Here is a 21,541-nt window from a genome sequence, read left to right as displayed (position 1 = left end):
TACAGTATTCTTGGTTGGTAGTTATTTTTCTTCGGACTATGTCATACCACATTCCAGGCTCTCCTTGCTTTCATGGTCTCTGCTGAAAAATCTGGAGTGATTCTGGTTGGTTTTCTTTATATGTGATTATTTTCTCTCCCTGGAAACTTTCAGGATTTTTTTCCTTGGCCTCTGTTGATCCTGCCCGAATTACAAGGTGTCAGTGGGATATCTCATTCTGGTCCAGTCTGTTTGGGGTTCTAGAAGCTTCTTTTATCTAGATGGGCCTAACCTTCTGGATATTTGGGAACTTCTCTGCTAGTATTCTGTTAAATGAATTGTGTATTCCATTAACTCCCTTCTCTAGGTTTTTCTCAATACTTATTAACCTTAAATTAAGCTTTCTGATTGTATCTTGGAGCTTTTGCAGCGATCTATCTTGCTTTTTTGATTGATTTCGAATAATTTTTTGTTCTTTCTCCATAAAGTTTACACTATTTGCAATTCTAGAGATTTAATCCTTTGCATCATCTAGTCTGCTTTCTAGAATTTCTACTTATCTTTCTTTCTAGTTGGTCATTCTTTATAGCTTCCATCTGTCTGCTAGATTTTTTTTTTTAATTGCTGTATGGACTTCTTCATTAATTTGGTTCTGAGGGCTCTCTTACAAATCTTTGAGCTGAGTGGCAGTCCTTTCATTGGACTCCTTTTCCTTCTGTTGGAATTCATTGAACTTTCTGTTTTAGAAGCCACGAATTCCTCTATTCATCTTTGGTTAGCTTTATCACATTCATGTATTAATCTTTGGTTAGCCTCCTCATGCTCAAGAATAGCTGTTTGAAGAGTTTCATTCATCATTTTTTTTCCAGCAGAGTTTGTTGAGCATTTTGAGGACTATCCTCTAGGTCTTTGATTGGCTGCTCAGTTTCCTGTTTATTTTGAGTAGGAGTTGAGATTTCCAGATTTACCATTTTTCTTTTGCTTCTTCTGCCCATTTGGATAAGAAAGCAAATCTGAAAGCATACCACAACACAATTTCAAGACACATACCAAGTGGCAGAGACCTTAGATGTTCACAATCACAGATAGGTAATTTCACTCTCTCCTTTTTTGGATATAAAAACAGATCACATACCTCCACAGATCAGTTTTAAGACACAAAGCAACCCCAGATCCTGTAATTGCACTGATACTACGGTTTCAAAATGTTAGGTATTCCCCTTTCTATCTTTGCTTTTCTATGTTGGGGAAGGGGTATTGTGATTCAGGGATTGGGTTATATACAGTTTTAATGAGTGAACTCTGTCCTTTCAATCTGGACTGAAAGGCTTACTCAATGAACCCCTTTGACACAATCAGATGAATACGCATACAGTCTAGCTAGACAACCAATAACTAGGGCTAAATGGACTATGAAGAATCAAGAAGGAGTGAAGGACCAGAAAATAAGAGATATAAGGAAGAGTAGGAGGAGCATGAGTAGCGAAATGCAGGGAATGAAAGGAACAGAAGGATGGTAATTGAGTTCTAAATTCAAAGAAAGGAAAATTTTAAAAATATTGAAAAAAATAAAAATAATGAAAAAAGATAAAAGAAGTATAAAACTTTAAGAAGAAAAGTTAAATAAAAGGAATAAATGAATAATACCAAATTTGAGGGTAAAAATAGAGGTCTTAGTAATCAAAGTATGGACTTTTTGTGTGCACAACGAACGAGGAGGCCTATTAAAGCGGGCTTGGCATCAGTTGATGATCGTGGTAGTGTGTGGCACCAGCAGCAGGTGTGCTGGTCGGACAAGCATCCCTAGAGCTCGGAGATGTTGGGGTAGGTTCTGGCCTTACATGCTGATGTGGGCTGCATCAGCAGCCTCTGATGGTGACTGCACTGGGCAGCGAGGGTGTTGGCAAGCACAGTGGACCCGCACCAATTGCGTTGGCACCATTAGCTGCAATGGCAGAGGTGGAGACTGCCCTGATCCAGCAAGGTTTGTGACCAGTGCAGTGGCCCCAGCCCAGCTCCGCCACTGTGGGGATCAAGGGTGAATGATGGCAGGTGTAGTGCCTCCAGGGAACCCACTCAGTAGCATGGATCTCCCCGGGGCAGTTCTGGTGGCTCATGGTGGCTGCGAGAGCAGTGGTGGGAGAAGCAGGCCGGGCAGTGGCGAAGGTGGTGGTGGTAGCGCAGGCAGCAGCGTGAGTGATGGCATGTGGAGAGGCTCCTGGCGGCTCGCTCTGTGGCATGGAACCCAGCTTCAGCCCTTGTGCATGGGCTGGGCAGCGTGGGCTTTTCCGTACTTTCCTGGCAGCAGTGGAGTACTCTGGAGCAGCCCCGTGAGAGTCCACTGTTGGGCTCTGGATACTTCGCTGCTTGTCCTCCTGGGCTTCCACAGGTCTGGTGCTGTGGGTTTTCTTCCATTTTTGAGTGGTCCTCAGGCTGAAGCTTGCTTGATGGAATTCTGGGCTTTTTTTTTTTTTTCTGTGTCTCCCCCCGGAACTACCTGTGGGGAGGGAAAACTACAGAGCCATGAGCAGCTGTGCTCATCCATACATTTCCAAAGCGGTTAAGTTTTAGATGTATGTGAGGCTTCCATCTAGAAAGATAACAGAAAACTGAACCATATTTCATTTCATCTGTTAATAACGTGTGATATCAATCAGACTGAATATTCTCTCCTAGAACATTGGCTATACAACCTAGCCAATACTTTCATCCATTTTGAGTAAAATTAAAATTCCTCAGAACAGGAAGTAGTTGAGAACAAACATTTCCTTAAATCCTGTTTGCTAGTTAAAAATGGGAATGCTACCTAAGGTGCTCATTGGATACTGCAAATATTATAAGCAACAGCTCAAGGGAATCCTAAAATAATTTGGTCATGAGTTAAACTGACCCAGTTTTTTGTCGGTGAAGAGCACTTGAGATGAACAGCCTTGGGTCCTGGCTCCATGGCTATGGATCTTGGTGAGGCAAAGAATCATGGTGGTGAGAGGGCATGACAGAGCAAAGCTGCACACCTCATGGCAACCAGGAATCAGAGAGAAAGAAAGGAGAAGTTGTTGGAAACAGTTTACCCTTCAAAGGCCTCTCCCAATGACACATTTCCTTCAAACAAGCCCTACCTCCTAATAACCAGTTCGCTATTAACTCACTCAAAGGTTGATTGATCCACTGAGGTTAGCTCTCTAATGACCTCATCACTTCTCAAAGCATACTCCTTAGTAAGAAATGTAGCTATACCACAGAATATTAGGTAAGCTTATTTTCTACAAACTGTAATTGATGAGGGCATGGATAGTACCTTCCTGTTGCTAAGAAGTTTTCTATACAGAGGAAGAGGATAATAAATATTATTAACTAGATATTTTTCTTAAAGTATTTAACATTGAGCTGTTGCAGCATTAAGGGCCGATTGCTGAATTTTCTTGCACCTTCCTTTTATTTTCTTATCTACAAAATGGGGGAGGGGCTGTATACGAAAGACACAGAGTCAAAAAACTTCAAAAGTAGTAGATATTAATGTAGAGTTTACTTATAATTACTTATTATAGCCCTTGCTCCTAATGAAACTTACATGCACAAATACACACAGATACATGCACACAATTATGTTCGAATTTGTCTTATATATCTGCTCTTCAAAGGTACAATGACACTCATAAAATATAACACAATGTATTAACAGTTAAGTAAGTACAGCCTATGGGTTGTAAATATTCCTTTGGAATTCAGCACTATTCACATTGTGGTTCAAACACTCATTGTCATGAAAGAGGGTCCTAGACCCGAGGTAGGAAAAGCACTTGACTCTTCTCTTAAGCTGAAGGAGGAAGTGCACACTTGTTTCCTTGCTCCAGTCTATATTTTTATTGCCTTCTGTGATCCTGTCTCCTTATAGCTTTATACAGACTCTTTTAACAACAGTCTAGCTTTCTTTTCAGCCAAAAGAGATGAAAGGATTTTGAGATCTCTATGCATCCTCTGTGTTCTCTTTGGTTTTCTTCAATACTGATATATAAGTTCTTTGAGTTTAGAAAAGAATGGTGAGAAAATAAATAAAATAGATGTGTTAGAGAAGAACAAAGAATTTTGATAAAAGTGGAGATCGCTTGATATCAAGGCTTGAATTAAAAAGATTGATGTCAAACTTCATCTGATAGAGTATGACACACTGAAAAAAAAAACAGGTGATTTCTACTAATTACAAAATATATAAAATCCATTTATCATCTATTTATTCTTTTCATTTTCATTCATATAAATGTTTTGTTCTTTGAGATATTGTTAATGAGATCATGTCCTTTGAAATTTTTCAGATAAAATATTTTAAATACTTGTATTTTTTGCTTTTACAGAAAAAAGTAGGTATACTCTTATTAGATCAGTTTGGTTTATGTTGTAAAATGATGACAATGTAACGCATTGTGAGGAGTGTTTGAGTGGAATGAACAGTGCTAGGAAACAGCAATAGGAAGAAACCCTGGGATGAATCATGTGGCATTTATCACCAAGAAGGCACAAAACACAACATGCTTATTGTTCCTTTCTCCTTATTAGATACGAATGAGCTGTCAGTATTGCTCGATATGGAGAATATGGATATATTTTTTTAAGTTAACAGAAAATTCTCAGGTTTCTTTGGAGGTGGGTGTAGATGTAAGTTGGGATGATATTAAAAAAAAAAAAGAGGGAATGACAAGTAGAGATTGTGTTAGGAGTGGCTGCTCACCCTACAGAAAAACTGAAATAAAATGCGAATGAGGCATGAAATAAGTCCATTCCTTAAAAATATGGAGCTTTGTAATGGCTAATATGTCTCACATTGTGCTGTGAAACTCAGAGATATAGGTCCCACCCCCACAAAACCTTGCTGATTAAAATCCAAACAATAATAAAAAAATCTTTTCATGTTGTTAGTCCCTTTGAATTTTGCATTCTGTTCCTCTTCCTACACTTCACACGCGCACTCAAGTTGCCAGCTGGAATATTGTGATGGAGAGCCATGCACATGAGCAATTATACTTTGTGACATTTGATAGAACAGACCCAGAAGGCTAGAGATGGATTTTGTAAAGAATACGTGGCCAGCTGAAGCCACTTGGAATAGTAGGGGAGGGAAGATCAGACAGTTAGAGCTGGCAGATCCATTTTTAGTATGTCTAGAGTCACAGAGAAAACACAATCTACAGTGCTTATATTACAGTGGTACTTTGTCTACACTTTCAAGGTTATAGGTGTGGGATTCGTAAACTGTTGTTTTGTTGTTGCTTGTTGCTAGTTGTTAGTTGTTAGTTTCAGTACCTGAGTCTATGATTCAAATCAGAGTAAAGATCATAAAGGGCACTCAAGGGGGTTTAGATAAAACCTATAGGTCATATGACAAATGATCTTATCATATCTTTTTGTACATCTCATTCATCAATAGCTTTCATTAGATTCTCAAGGATCTACTACCTCCCTCAACAGGAAAGAGAACAATATGGCACTCTCTCTATTGGCTCCATTTGTCCAAACTAGTTACCAAAGTCATTGTGTCTGCTCCTTCCTGCTTGTTTAAAAGTCACATGTTGTTGCATTCGATTTTTTTTCATAGAAATTCTGATTTTTCTTATCACTCCTTATTTACTCCCTCATTCTTGAGTAAGTTCTTAATCTCTTTTACTGACTTGATCTTTCTTCACATACCATGAATGAAGACATTCTATTTTTTCTCACTTCTGTTCTCCTTTGGATGATTTTTCATGTTTTCAAATACATGACTATTTTATGTATTAAAAAGACATCACTCCTTACCTTTTCAATTCATCCCTATCTCAGTCACCCTCCCAGCTATTTGGACTTCTATAGTTATTTCTAACTGTTTTGTTTTCATGATTCCCTTGCAAGTTCTTTTCATTCATTTGGAAACTTTACCCATTCTTATTGTGGAAAATAAGAGTATTTTTTTTTACTTAAAATTCTATCCCATTATACCAATCTAATGTTTTTCCATTGCTTTCTGCACCCAAGCAAAAATAGAACACTGTTTCTTGTTCAGATCCGTAGTGTCTCTTGGAATAAGCAGTTTCTTTTTTTTTTCCCCCTTGGCTGGTCTATCCTTTTTCTTTGCAGTATATTTACTGCACAGTTAAATCACAATTTTATCTTGGTGACATCCCAGGATATTCAGTGTTTCTGCATTGCCAACTGGAAAAGTCCAATGATCTGATCCATCATGTAAGCCTGTGAAATAAATCCCTTTCCATTTTATGTACCATTCAAGTTTCATAAAACATACTTGGACTTGATATGGACATCATGTTCTCATGCTGCTGACTTTGTTCCTTTGTCTGTTTGGAAAGTGCTCTCATTTGTTAAGCATCCAAATATTACTTAAACCTAAAGATAAAGGGTAGTGACCAAATTGTACCATTACCACAAAGTCTTGCTGAAGCTCTGTCTACTGAGTAATCTTCATAAGCTTTAAAACAAACTCTTTGATCTATGCAAGCAATATATTGTACATTGTTCGTTACAGCTGTGTGTGCACACCCTTAACCATCCAAGGAATAAGCTCCTTGAATGCTTTATTTCCAATCAATCATTACATCTTCACCTTTATGTCTCTTTTGATAAATAAATTACTCTCCCCTACTGACAACAGACAAGAAAATATCAATGATGCATACTTGTTTATGTGGCAGAATCTAATTCCCTCTGAGTGGATCCTTTATTTTCTCCTTTTTTTTTCTTCTATTGTATACAGGGCTATCATATGCTATAGTTTCCTGAAACAACAGAATACTTGTTACTTCCTAAAACACATCATGTACTCACACTTTCCATCACTTTTTATTCTTTAGATTTATTTTTCCCCCTTGGGATAGATGCAGAGCTCACACATTGCTACAACTCCTGTCTCCCTGTCTCGCAAGAATGAGACTGAGTTCAAACCCTGGTACCATGGGGGTGGGGCCTTAGACCTCCTTGCCGCATTCTATACTCATTCTGTTGTTGGGTTGCAGTTGTTGGAATATTTCTCTGCTGGTAAACTGTTAAGCTCTGCAAAGAAATTGCTTTTTATCTTTGAATCCTTGGGGGCCAATGTACATTGCACAGTGTTTGGTCATAGTGTGCTGAGATAATGAAAATTCAATCGGACTTTTCCTCATTCATCTTAAATGTCACCTCTCCACGATATCTGTCAGTCTCCTTTGGTTAGAACTAACCTCTCTGTCTCATGGATCTCCTTTAGACTCTACTTCACAATACATTTTGTGATCATCACTAATGATTGTGCCTACTAACTTCCCCAAAATGTAGCAGCACCTTCTCATCCCCCACTTCCCTTCTAAAAGTCTGTAACACACTCATGATATTATATTAGAATGGCTAAGTATACATAGAGTTTGGTCCTTAATAGGACGTTTAGAACCTAGAGGTTAAACAGATTATCCTTCTTTAACTTCCAAGTTTAGAAAAGTAATTAGTGTACTTCCTAATGAATATTAAAACTTGAGCTCTATTGTTAAAGGAAGAATGTTTTCTTATTTTGTACTCTGCAGGGTTGGGTCTAAGGCAACAAACATAGTAGTTAGGAATATTTATAAAGGAATGCATGACAGTATAGTTAGAATGATAGATGCTAAAATGTTTGAAATAATGATAAACTGTCTAGGGTTAAATTAAATTCTCCATGCAGTTTAATACATATTTTTCTGTAGTCCCACATTATATGGCTGGTTCCATCCGGTTGTATAATATATTAGTATCCTTCGGTTGTATAATATATTAGTGTCCTTGTTTGTAAAATGAACTTTGCATTCAAACTAAACTCACCCCTAACTTCGTCCCATCAGTTGTTGTTTCATCTTCTCTACTTGTAGTTCTGAGTGCTATTTTTTTCTACAGAACAAGATAGCACCTAGAGACTGAGAATAAGAGGTTCATATATTTAACTGGCTGCTAAAAATTAGGATCATGGATTTAAAGAAAACCCAGAGCAAGATTTACAAATTGAAAATGTCATTGTAAATATGCAAATACTATGGAAATGTTCTTACTGATTAGGATAATTCTAAGAACCTAATTATGTTCCTGGCCTACCCATCTATGAGAATAGTCAATCAGAGAACAGGTTATCATATTTAGATTAAAAATTATTAGAGAAGAATAATACCGGTAAAGGAACCAAGAAGAACAAGAAATCCTAGTGCTGATATTTAATGACTCAGTGAAATGCAACAGCTATTTTCATTAATACAGCAGTTGCCCGGTGCCAGTGGCTCATCCCTGTAATCCTTTCTACTTAAGAAGCTGAGATATGGGGGCTGGGGATATAGCCTAGTGGCAAGAGTGCCTGCCTCGGATACCCGAGGCCCTAGGTTCGATTCCCCAGCACCACATATACAGAAAACGGCCAGAAGCGGCGCTGTGGCTCAAGTGGCAGAGTACTAGCCTTGAGCGGGAGGAAGCCAGGGACAGTGCTTAGGCCCTGAGTCCAAGGCCCAGGACTGGCAAAAAAAAAAAAAAAAAAAAAAAATTACAAAAAAAGAAGCTGAGATATGAGGATCTTGGTTCAAAGCCGGGCTGGATAGAAAAGTCTGTGAGACTTTTATCTCCACTTAACCAAGAAAATGCCAGAAGTGGAGCTGTGGCTCAAATGGTAGATTGCTAGCCTTGAAAAGAAAGAGCCGAACAGGAGCATGATGCCCAGAGTTCAAACACCAGTATCAGCATACTTAAAAAATAAAAATAAATAAATAGCAAGAGTGCCTATATGTTATAAATGAATAAATAATCGTTCCTGGTTTTATCATAGCCCTGTGGCTCCATTCCTAATTGCAACTCATCTACATGAATTGAAATTAAAGCATGTAGAGTATCAGTGGGAGTTAAGAGGAGCCATTTTGGATTTACTCTGTCAGTGATATTATAAATTGGGTAAAAATCTACTTCAAAGACAGAAATATCAATAGTAAAAATAAAGTCACAATGTATAATGATTTGTTATATTATTTCATATCTAGACCTATAAACTGAGTTTACAGTTTTATATTGGTTGCTGGTAAGGGCTCCTCTTTTCTTGCTTTCTCTTTTCTCTCATAAAATTCCTGTCAAAATTGAATGCTTTTTGCTTTGTGGATTTTTTTTAACAATAAAATGATCCATAATTTTAATGAACCAAGTAGATAAGATATACATTATGTGATTTCTAAGTATTGCTTGTCCTTGATATATAATCATCTTTTCTGTAATCTTTTTTTTTAAGGAATTGCAACAGTATTTAGCTAACCTGGCTGAACAGTGCAGTGCTGATAATAATGGTGCAGAGCTCCCAGTTGTAATTATTCTTGATAATCTCCATCATGTGGGCTCTTTAGGTGATATCTTCAATGGTTTCCTCAACTGTAAATACAACAAATGGTATGCTCATAAGATTTGAAAATATGTTCATGTTATTTGACTTCTTGTACCAAATTTTATTTTAAGATGTATATTGGGTGCCATTAACTTCAGATTCCCTAATTACTATTATAACATATTTTCAAGCCACCCATTTCTTGGAATGTCTGTTCATTCAGAACTATGTCCTATATACTGATCTAAACTTCTACAGATGCTCTGATGGTGGTCTGGAAAGATACTCTCGAAGATGGAACAGTTTGAATCAGGGAAAATAATGACTAGAAGGACATTTTAGAAGCACAGTTTCATTTTCAGTCTGTATCAGAATCTAAGTTTAACTTTTTCTAGAGATAAATTTAATCTGTTCAGCCATGGATCCCTTAAAAACCTGAGAACCCACTAAGAGTCATGTAGCATGATTTCTAAAGAAAGGATATATAAGAACAATGTACAATAAACATTAGTGATATTAGCCTTAGGATACCAAATGGTTTAATTAATCTCTTCTAGTGATAAAATCATTATAAATAGATAAGCATATAGTAAAGATTAAAGAAAGAACTCAAATCTTCTCATATTATTAAGAGCTTATAAAATTATGAAATGCCAAAAGAAAAGTAATTAATGTATTTGATAAGTGAAAAAAATTGTAAGATATTCGAGTGGGAATGACCATTATGATTATCTTTTCTAACCTGTCTAGTTTATAGCTAAGTAAACTAGTATACTCAGAGGAGAAAATGATTCATCTCAATGTTATAGCTAACATTAGAACTTCCAGTAGTTACTTCCCATCCACTCATCTTGGTCATTTTCCACCATAACATTACAAAATGAACCCCTTAAAATGCTGTTAAAATAGAATAATCCAGCTGGGCTCTGGTGGCTTAAAGCCATCACAGGCAGAAAAGTCTATGTGACACTGTCTCCAAAATAACCAGCAGAAAATAAAGCTGGAGATAGGACTCAAGCGGTAGAGTACTGGCCAAGCAAGCTAAGTGCATGTGTTTAAATCTTAGTGCCATTAAAATAGAGGAATAAGCTATATTTCATAATTCTCTTATAAGACAATTTGAATGTATTAATCACTTTTGTTAGTACACCTAAATCTTCTCTTCTATATTTTCATAGTCCGTATATTATTGGAACAATGAATCAGGGAGTTTCTTCATCACCAAATCTAGAGCTGCATCACAATTTCAGGTAAAGTTGAAGGATTTCTTTCCCACCCTCCCTCCCTCCCTCCATCCCTCCCTCCCTCCCTCCCTCCCTCCATTCCTTCTTTTTTTCCTTTCTTCTGCTTCTTGTATCTTTTTTCCTTTCCTCTGTCCCTCTCTCCCTCCCTCTGTCTTTCCTTCTTAAATCCTTCTCTTTCTTCCTTCCCTGGTGTATTGCCTTCTTTGTTTGTTGGTGGATATTCTTCCATTTGTTCATTGATAGATCTTGCCAATGTTTACCTCTAGTGTGAGATTTATTCTCACTTCTGTGACTCTCTTTTTCAAGCAGACATATTGTACTCATCCAAAGTGTTTCTTCAAGAAAGAATTGCTTTAGAGAGTAGCATGTTTTCCCCTGCTCCCTGGCCCCTCTGCTAATGTAGAGCATTTCTCTTCTAAGTGTGAGAAGTGTGAAGAGAGTTCCTACTTCAGGATTGGAGATTTTCCTTCAGGAAGACACTTAGCATGTAGACTCCTACTCACCTCTGCTGCGCATGAGCTTCTCTTTAGCTTGTTAAAGTGGAGTTTCTGCATAATAACTTCAGTGCTAATAAACTTCCCAACACTGTTTAGCTTTAAAAGATGGACACTTACCCTAGGATCATTAGTACTTTAGACTGTAATTGAAATGACTGTGCAATTAAAATTTAATTCATATAAAATTTTTCTAATTTTTTTTCTTTTTGTAGATGGGTATTATGTGCAAATCACACAGAACCTGTGAAAGGCTTTTTAGAGAGATACCTTCGAAGGAAACTGGTGGAGATGGAAATTGAAAAGAATATACGGAATAATGACCTGGTTAAAATCATAGATTGGATTCCTAAGACATGGCATCATCTCAATAGTTTTTTAGAAACACATAGTTCTTCTGATGTTACCATTGGTGAGTTCCAAAATTACAATATGCCATTTTCCAGGAACTGAGAGTACTTGGTAAAGACAGCCAGATTGGTGCTAGAACATAACAAGCAAAGCCAATGTTTTCAAAGCTTCCAAAGATTGAGTTTTTTTAATTTCCTTTCTAAAAGCTTGCCTTCTAAATTTTCTGTCTCAGATTAGATTCATTTTATTCTGACAATTATGGATCACAAAAAATATTACTGAGAATAAGATAGAGACAGTTTTCTAAAACCATACATTCAAATTAATAGCATATCGTATTTATGGTACACTAGCATTTTAGTGACCAGCTTATACTAAATGTATTTGCAAGAGAAGATTTTGCAAGATTTGCAAGAGAACATTTGGATGGCTGTAAATTATTTGGATGATGTCAGTATAGCTAAATTTTAAATTGTGAAATGTGGCACATTGATTGCATTGTGATTTTATCATCACTCGTAGCTCTGATATGCTGTGCTTTGTAGTAATATTTTATGTGAATATGAAAGAGAGGCCAGGAGATTGTATATTCAGTAAACATATTTTAAAATAATCTACCTGACCAAGATAACAACTTTCTAATCCTACAAGAGATATAAGAGATATCTTATCTCTGCCACTTTATAATAGTCCTCAACTATATTTTGTTATCTATATCTTCTCAGGTCCTAGACTTTTTCTTCCCTGCCCCATGGATGTAGAAGGTTCTAGAGTATGGTTCATGGATCTCTGGAACTATTCCTTGGTACCATATATTCTGGAGGCAGTGAGAGAAGGTCTTCAGGTAGAGTATTTATTTTGCCTTATTGGATTTTATTTATTTATTTATGTTTGCCAGTCCTGGGCTTGGACTCAGGGCCTGAGCACTGTTCCTGGCTTCTTTTTGCTCAAAGCTAGCACTCTGCCACTTGAGCCACAGCGCCACTTCTGGTTGTTTTCTATATATGTGGTGCTGGGGAATCGAACTCAGGGCTTCATGTATACGAGGCAAGCACCCTTGCCACTAGGCCATATTACCAGCCCGCATTATTGGATTTTAAAAAGAAATAAAAAGTTTGTTCTTTCAAGCACAAAGAACCCTTATTTCTTTGGATATTGATACAGACAACATGTGAAGTATGAGTAAAGAAGAAATAATTCACATATTATGAGACATGCTGAGATACATAAGAGAAAAAGGAAAAAAAACCAACATCTTTTATATGCAAGCTTTTAAACAACCACTTGCAAGATGCACTGTTTTTGAAAGAAAATCCAAATTCTAAAGTCTTCCATGGAGTTTTCGTGCTGTCCACATTTTGCTTTTGTATCATTGAACCACAAGAAACCATGCCAAAACCTTGCCCCTAAATACAATATGACATCCCACAGATGTCCTCTGAAGCTAAATAAACACCTAGTTAGCCACCTTCTTCTCTTTCTTGTAATTGTATTTTTTTTTGTGTGTGTGTGTGCATTTTGTGGACTTGTACTTGCCTTTGGAAATCTCATCAGCCTGTGTCTCCTTTTCAGTTTGGTTCAGTCTTTGTCTACTTTCAAACATTTTCCTTTCCCTTGAAATCATCTTCTCTCCTCTGTTTTACTGCCACCTCTTGAATGAGGCTCTAGCATATTTTCCTTACTGGCTTTTTGTTTCCATGTGAATTCTTAAACACACAATACTTGATAACCAATTGATTTCTTCTTTCTTAATCACCCGATAAACATCTCGAAAGAGGTTTTACAAGAAACCCTGTGATTACTAGCAGAAGTTAATTGAAGGAAAATGGCTGTCAGGGAAAGAAGTTTTCTAAAGAAAATTTGAGTACAGTGAATTAAAAAGAGAAAAAGATTTTTTTCTAAGTCATTATCTTTCCTAAATATACTCTATGAGAGAATTTCTTTTATCTGTAGCAGAGAAATATTTTTTGTCAAGCCATTTAAGCTGGAAGCATTTTTATTGGTTTATTTTGAGTTTTCCCTAGGTTTGTGAAGTTACTAATAAAGACAAATGCGAGTGATTTTTTTTTAACGTGGATTTATAATAAACCTCCCTTGTTTTCTCTACCAACTGTTGAATTAGCTTGCCTTCAAGTTTTAAATGCAACAGATAAATGTTTAAAATTTTGATGATGGTAGCCAGATACTTAATTCCTCAGTAGAATAAGTTCCATAGGAACACAGTATGGAAGAAACAAACAAAAAGAAACAGTTCACACCTTTTTATACTTAATAGGAATGAGCTTTATGCATACCAAATATATGATCCACTTTTAGATGTATGGGAAACGCGCACCCTGGGAAGATCCCTCCAAGTGGGTTCTTGATACATACCCATGGAGCTCAGCATCTCTGCCTCAGGAGGGCCCAGCATTGCTTCAGTTGCGACCAGAAGATGTGGGGTATGAGGGATGCACATCTACTAAAGAAGCCACAACTTCAAAGCACAATCCACAGACTGACACAGAAGGGGACCCCCTGGTAAGGAGCCCAAACATGGTTCTTTCTATAGTTCTCATAGTATGTCTCCTCTCTACCATTTTATCATCTCTGACAAAGACAGTCAAGTACTCTTGGTAATATTGAAACTATTCTGATACTGGTGCTGGGAGTTTAATTCTGATGCCTTGAGCCTTATTTCTGTGAAATAAAAACAATTGTAAAGTAACTCATAATAATAAGTAAATAATTTTGAAATACTAATTGAATGAATTCCATTTTTAACAAGAAACAAGAAATCCTGAAACCTGGTTGAACTCCACGACTATCATGATTCTTTGGACATACTTATGTTGTGTTCATGGTTAAGATAATTTTTTAAAATATCCTGACAGTTCAGTAGGCCTTGAAAGCTAAATTTTGTTCTTAAATGAAGGCAATGAAAAGGGAGATCTTCTAATATATGTTGACAAAACTAAAGAATATTTAATGTTGGGGTCCTTCGACCAGCGGGAAAGGCAGGGAAGCGTGCCCCAACCAAGGCAGGCCAAGAAAAGGTGAAGGGTCAACAAACCGCACCCCCTTTTGCTGGAGGACAATCAGACAGCCTGGGAGAGGGTCTTGCACAATCTCGCTTTATTTGGGAGGAGCTTCGGCCTTTAAAGTGGTGGGAAAGGGAGGGTTGTTGGCGCACCTAGCTAGGGACTGAGGGGAGGCCTGAGCTGTCCGTCAAGGGTGGAGGGCTGAGGGACCAATCCTAAGAGGTGGCCTAATTCTATGTCACAGCCCACAGGACTGCCAGGGGTGCACCACCAGGCGCCATCTTGGCCACACGTGGTCTCAAGGCTGGGAGGCAGGGCCAGCTAGAACCGCCTCTCTGGTTCCACATAAGCCACAAGTGACCCCAGGGCTGGAAGGCAGGTGGGGCCAGGCAGGCGAGGCCAGCTGGGCGTGCCCCACAATTTAACATGAATCTATTAGCATGATTAAGTTTAGGATTACTCAATTGTTGCTAACAGCAGGGAAAGAAAAACTGACTTGGAAATCAGAGGGGCATTATTCTCTCTGCTGTCTTCAAGGTACACATATGTATAGTTCATGTCTTCAAAATACTACAATAATGTAAGTCTACAAAACTCCAAAGCATGAATATTCTGGAGGTTGGAGGTGTTGGCTTAGCCAATGAATGAAAGCATCAGGAATTGAGATTGAGTCATAGTCTCGGACCTGAAAAAAAATTCTAAGTATAATATATTTACAGTGCTAGTAGGAAAAAAGGCTGTTTGTGGGTAACCACTTTTTAATTTTACACATTACTTTGTATATATTCATATCAAATACAGTATTTTTTTCAGATTACCTTTCTATGACCAAAGAGATCATTGGTTTTGTATAGTCAACATGGAAAGAAAATCTATTATGTTAATTTAAAGAATAAAAACGGAAACAAAATTATGACTCATAACTATACTCAATGACATAATCAGACTGGATTTTTAATGGAATACTTACACCAACAGTCCAAGAACACACCTATTATCACTATATCAACTGCTTAGTTGGGCAATTGCATGTGGAAAATTTGATCAACTTCCAGGATCTTTCCACACACACAGATAAATTTTTAGACTATTTTATGAGTTCTATAAAAGAATCACTGAAATATATACAATATACCTATTATGTCTGTTTCAAGTAAGGAGAGGTGTTTCTGAGACTGTCTTCAGTGTTAGTCTGTAGCAGAATCATTTCAGTCACTTCTTTCTTCCCTGGTTCTCAATGCTCTATCTCCCACTATGGGAAAGAGACTCAGAAATTTGAGAAGTAGGATAAAAAAATCTAGTTCCTTAAGAAAGAAGAGATTGTATCTTACATGCTTCACAATAAAAGACATAAATTAAAAATTAATCTTTGTATTAGCTACATTCTTATAGAAATGTAAATATCCTCTCTTATTATTATCTATAGATTTCTGTAATTACTAACCTAATACAAAAGTGTATTTGAAACCCAATTGAAATCAGAAATCATAGGAGAAAAGTAGTATTTAATGCCAGAAGTTCTCACTTTGAATCTGTACTGAATGTAACTTTTGTAACAATTCACAATTTTTAATTTGCCATCATCAATATGTAGTCATCATCAGGAAGCTCAATGTTAGCAAATATAACTTAACGAATACTTTGATCTGGTGACCAGCATGCAAGTAATCAATTCTAACCTGTAGAAACTCACATTCCAGCAGTAGACATAAGTATGTACCCATTATAATGATAAAGGTACATACTAAGTAAATTGAGTCCATTGAGGAAGCAATTAGGATAAAAGCTCCATATTTAGTTGCTTGAGTTGGGTCTTGAGGCATGAAGAAAAGTTTATCATATAATGGAGTATATCTAAAATAAAGAGAAAATCATGAGAAACATAGTATGCTGCTCGTGGGAAGTTTAGGGAACCCTGTGTAAGTTGGTGGGAAGAATGAAGGCTACCAAGGTTTATAATGGTTAGATGACAGTGATCCTTGTTTATCTTTGTGGCAAATACAGAGACAACAGGGAGCTATTAGAGGTTTTTGAGTGGGAACTTAACTCATTGGATTTGTAGTTGTTGTTGTTTTTAACTGTTTATAACAAAAAAGCACAGAACAGATCGAAGGATAGATGAGAGGGGAATCTGGCTGGGAGAATAGCAGATCTGTAGGTACTGTAGTGAGAACAACACAGGATGGATGTGTTAGAAGTAACACATAGTATATTATGATCAGGAGTAGAGGGGAAAAACCAAGGAGGAGAGAGGAAGAAATAACTTGGCAAACGGTAATGATCTCATGACAATGGTAACTCAGATAATAAACTTCCTTTCCTCTTATAATCTTTTACGGCACTGCCTGAAACTGCCCTGTGAGAAAACCAAGTAAATCCCACTGTGGATATTTATTACAAATCTGAGATGTAGAACTTTCTCTATGACACCATATTCAAAAACTAAGACTTTAATAATACCATTATACTATAAAACTTCAATGATAATCAGCTTCAAGTATGTTCAAACATTTGTGGCTGGGGAATAATTATATTTCTCATTTGACATTTCTACTCTTAGTAAATCAAAAGGGTGCTGTACACACAGTTCTGTTGACTAAATTGGTTTTTATCAAATGTTTTGCATACAGCCTCTGCTAGTGAGAAATGGATTGACAAAAAATAGGTGGTGGTGTATGTGTGTGGCGTGTACACATGTGTGTGAAAGAGACAGAGACAAAGAGATAAGAGAGGCAGAGAAGACAGACATTTATGTTTTTGTTTACTGGGTTTGAAAGATTACCACTAGCTACTTTGAAGTCATAAAGTCATAACCTTATGTAAATATTTTAATGCATTTAGAGACTTAGACTGAAAATTAGCTTGAAAAATGTGGTCCCAAAATTATTAAAGTGACTTCAAAATATGTTCTAACTGTAACTTTTTTACTAGAAGAGCTGAAATTGATGACTGTCAGTTTATCATTCATTTTGCAAGCATTTATTGAACACAGATTTTACACTGAGCCTGTAAACATGCTTAGAATCCTGTCTATTTTTCTACATTGAGAGACCACTTGAAATAATGTAGAAAATAATATAATGACTACATACCAAGCAATGCAACTGTGATTGTGACATATAGAAATTCTTGATAAAAAAGTGAACATTGAATTTTTTGTTTTCTAAAATTGTTGAACCATTATGTTTTATCCATAATTTACTTTTAAGAAACCTTTTGTTTGTCTTCCCCCTAGCATCTATCTCTAGCAGAATGGCTTCAGATCCATCAGAATCTAAGCACTGCTCCTTCCTTTTATTTTTCTAAAACACTGGCTAGCTGCCTTTCTCCCCAGGTGCTCTCATGCACATGTCCCTTGTTGCTCAACAGTCCTTAGCATTCGCCCATCAAACTGGGGAAACTTGAGACAGCCACTATAGTTCCAGAAGCTGGCTTTTGTGTTCAGTGATATATCAATCATGTTACCAGAAATGCAACAACAGCCCAGACTTGACAGAGATCCTTTCGTCTTCCCTCTTCAAATGCTCATGGTTCCGCTTCATTCTGTCACCTCCCCTTGAGGTCAGCTCCTAAATAACAGATGGTGTGCTGTATGCCGCAGCTGGCTGCATTCCACAGCATCTCCCCCTCCTCCTCTCCAGGGACCGTGTGTGTGTGTGTGTGTGTGTGTGTGTGTGTGTGTGTGTGTGTGTGTGTGTGTATACAGCCTGTGTTAATGGGTATATGAACATACAGGATCTTCAGTTGCCATTCACTGCTTTCTGCTTCTCTCAGCCAAAAAAGCTGGGAAGCTTGGCATCCTCCCCAGCAACCAACCCAGATGTCCAGCTGTGATACAGTTTCCTTTCCAGTCTCCCTGCTGGAGCAGTATTCATTCATAGCCCCAAATAAAAGAGTTATCTAGCAGCCCTATTTTGTCCTTATGGTTTGGTGTTGTTAGTTGTGTTTGGGAGAAACATGAACAGGAGCCAGGGGCAATGACTCTAAATCCAAAAACGCTTTGCCATTTTGCTTGAATGGGATAAGACGGTGTTTTTAGTGGTTCCACGTGGCTGAGGGCTGTGTTTGTTCTGGGATTGATTGATTCAGTGCATCTCTGCCCACAATGGATGTCTCTTTTTTTCTTTCTTCAGATGAATATGTTAATGAAACTCCAAGAAGCAGCCAATTACTCGGGCACACAAAGCTGCGACAGTGATGGCACCAGCCACCATGAAGACATTTTGGATTCATCCCTTGAATCCACCCTCTAGGGTGAAAAAAAAAGTTAAGGGAAAAGACAATGCATTTTAACAAAGTGTTTTAAAAGAAAATGTATTTTCACTAAAGGTATTTCACTGCCAGTATGAAAGTCCCCTGTCCAGAGCTCTGACCCAGTCTCGTGGTCACCAAGGAGGCAGCAGAACTAAGATCAGAAGCGCCAAGATGCTAAGTTGAAATGGGAGCTTCATTTTATTTTATTTCTGGGCATTTTTATATCCATGGAGTCTTAGCAGGCTCCATGACCCAACTGAAAGGACCCTCATGACAGGGCAACGGAAATAGCTTGCACATGGGTTAGCCAAACTGGACTTTCCTTTTCCTTCCTCTTGAAAAGTTTACAAAGCTGACCTTTTCTTTTCTTTTGTCCCTTTTCCTTTTGGTTCCTGTCTGTTCTCCCCAGGCAGAGTTCCTTCTTCTGATCTGACCATCCACCCTCTTTTGTGCCACCCTCCTTGGTGCTGGTCACAGGGCTCCAGTAGTGTTTGTGTTGTGCACCATCCCATTCCAGAATGAATCCAAGAGGCCAGTCCTCCAGAAGCACAAAAGGAATTGTGCAACCACTGGGAAAGCACTACTGTGGCAAACTGGAGAAATGGCCAGTTCACACTCACTGCCATGTTCCCAATCACTTGCGCCAACAACCTCTTAACGTCTGAGTCACAGGTTTTATAAGGTTGTTTTTACCACAGTGGTCTTTTCAAACCACCTTCCCACTCCCTTAACAAGAGTTTTATATTAATTATTAGTCCACACTGACAAAAGGCTTTTTTAGGGCTTTATTTGTTCGAGCCTTTTCAGTGAAAGAAGGAACATTTCCTATGGTGCTGTCTCACTGCCTTAAAACAGATTTCTACAATGGTTTACTAGTTGGTTTAAATCAAAAACTATTGGTAATTTCCTCCGTCTCTTTATTTTCACAACCAAACAACACCAGTTAATACAGTAGCCTCATCTCTATCAATTGCTGTTCTTTCTTTCCTTTTCTCTTATTTTTTTGGAGACATGGATAGGAGGAAGATTAGTATGTTTACCTTATGAGTGGATTGTTTTCCCTGTTCTCTACATGGCTTGAGTACCCTAGAAATCATCTTTAACCTTTGCTTCAAAGTAGAGACATGGCTAAATTCCATCCAGTTCTAATTGAAAAAGTTTCAGAAGGTGGGAGCTTTCAAATCCTGATCTAGCAGAGCTGGGAACAGGAAAGGAAGTATGAGCACAACTATTTGGTTTTTCCTTCCCTGTTCTTTCATTTCCATTTCTTTTTTTTTTTTGAAGTTAGTTTTGATGCATGTTGTTTTGATCACTGTTATTGTACATGAGAAATTCAGCATTAAAGAACACTGAAGCAGTAAAGTCACTGTGGAAAGAGGGAGCGTTGATACTGTAAACGAAGGTTAGATATGCACAGTCTACTGGGTAGGTATTGTAAATAATGTTTTTCAAAGTTGCACAAATCAAAACAAACACAAACCAAGTTGTATTTTATCCTGTTGGTGTTTTAAGAGGTGTTTCACTTGCTGAGATTTCCTGTATGTTACAAACAAAGACAGAATGCAAATCCTCAAAGCTGTTATGATCTGGTGTGTTTGTCCTGTATTCACAGTTGTTATGACTACACAGGAGCTACAGTGCTACAGTGAGCATGCTTCAAAACTGTCCATGAAGCCAGTATATTTTTGGAATCAGTAAAAACTGTCTGAAAGTACATCTGTGGTGGCAGGCTTTAGAGTGCATGAAAACTGATCAGAGTCATTGGAGAAGCTAACCACCACCACTCACACACACACAGAGGACAGGTTTGTAGTTCATGAAACCCAAGGGCTAGGCCATGGTGTTGACTTGTTCTATACAAGTGAAACTGTGCTACTTTTTGGATGTGTAACTGGTGCTATCCTCTGTGACCACTCCATGGGTCAGTTGCTATCAAACAAATCATATCAACACAAGACATCTGTGCAGTTTTCAGAGTATCACTAAGTGCATAGGTCCTTACAAGGTGCTATTGCCCTGAGGGAAATCTGAACTGAATTTATGCACATGGAATTGTCACCCTGACTTTCAAGCCTCAAACATGGATCAACTCTGTTGTGCAACATCCATAATGTAGCTGGATGAGTGACTTGTTGCCCTTGTATAATATGTGATCTACAAAAATTGCGAATCTTTTCCTGCCATTTTGAGAAACACAGTCCAAACATGAGCATAAAAAGAATTTCCTGCAATACATCCAATAGGTCTGCCTAGTTTACAACTTAAACTAGTTTGTGAAACATTTGTCTGTATACATTTTATATTTTGTACATTTTTTGATGTAACATATCATGTAAATAGGCAGAAAACAGTGAGAAATAAATCATCTGACAAAGTTTTGTAGTCTTTGTAAAGCCCCAACAATAAGTACTTAGTGTCAATGGACTTAACTGGATGATGTATTTTCTATTGGTTTATTGTTCCTCTCTAGCTTGTAAACCAGCTTGCATATATTTTTTTGCAAATGTGCACCCTGTATCTGTCTAAATTATTACTTTGCCATTAAAGTGGAATTATTTATTGACAACAAAGCGTGGTGTCTGTGACTGGAGAAAAAAAGTAATGGAGTAATTGTGCCAAAGGGAGGTGTAAACCTAAAAAATAGGGATATGTGTCACTTTACATTTTATATGTTCCATAGGTAAATGCCCAAAGCTTTTAGATAAATCCATAAGTTCAATAGCTATATCTTTTAATATAAAAGTTAACTGAGCCAGTGAATATTTTTTTTAAAAAATCTGAAGAGTCTACTTTCATGCATTGAGATAAAATAAGAATTAATATAAAATAAAATATTTATACTCAGTTAAAATCAAATTGGTA

General features: G+C 37.4%; 1 protein-coding gene across 3 annotated transcripts in view; it reads left to right on the top strand.

The window, feature by feature from the left end:
• The window catches only part of Nav3 (neuron navigator 3), a 619,731-nt gene extending 598,494 nt beyond the window's left edge, over positions 1-21,237 (top strand). For all 3 annotated transcript variants that reach the window (XM_048359143.1, XM_048359134.1, XM_048359124.1), the window contains 6 exons: positions 9,227-9,381; positions 10,495-10,566; positions 11,270-11,466; positions 12,131-12,249; positions 13,722-13,925; positions 18,559-21,237. In XM_048359143.1, coding sequence (XP_048215100.1) covers positions 9,227-9,381; positions 10,495-10,566; positions 11,270-11,466; positions 12,131-12,249; positions 13,722-13,925; positions 18,559-18,678 — 867 coding nt within the window. In that variant the 3' untranslated portion in view covers positions 18,679-21,237. The remainder of the gene's footprint in view (positions 1-9,226; positions 9,382-10,494; positions 10,567-11,269; positions 11,467-12,130; positions 12,250-13,721; positions 13,926-18,558) is intronic.
• Positions 21,238-21,541: the final 304 nt, after the last annotated feature.

The sequence above is a fragment of the Perognathus longimembris genome, chromosome 1 (genome assembly GCF_023159225.1).
Source record: "Perognathus longimembris pacificus isolate PPM17 chromosome 1, ASM2315922v1, whole genome shotgun sequence".
Lineage (NCBI taxonomy): Eukaryota > Metazoa > Chordata > Mammalia > Rodentia > Heteromyidae > Perognathus > Perognathus longimembris.
This window is presented reverse-complemented; position numbering and strand designations above follow the sequence as displayed.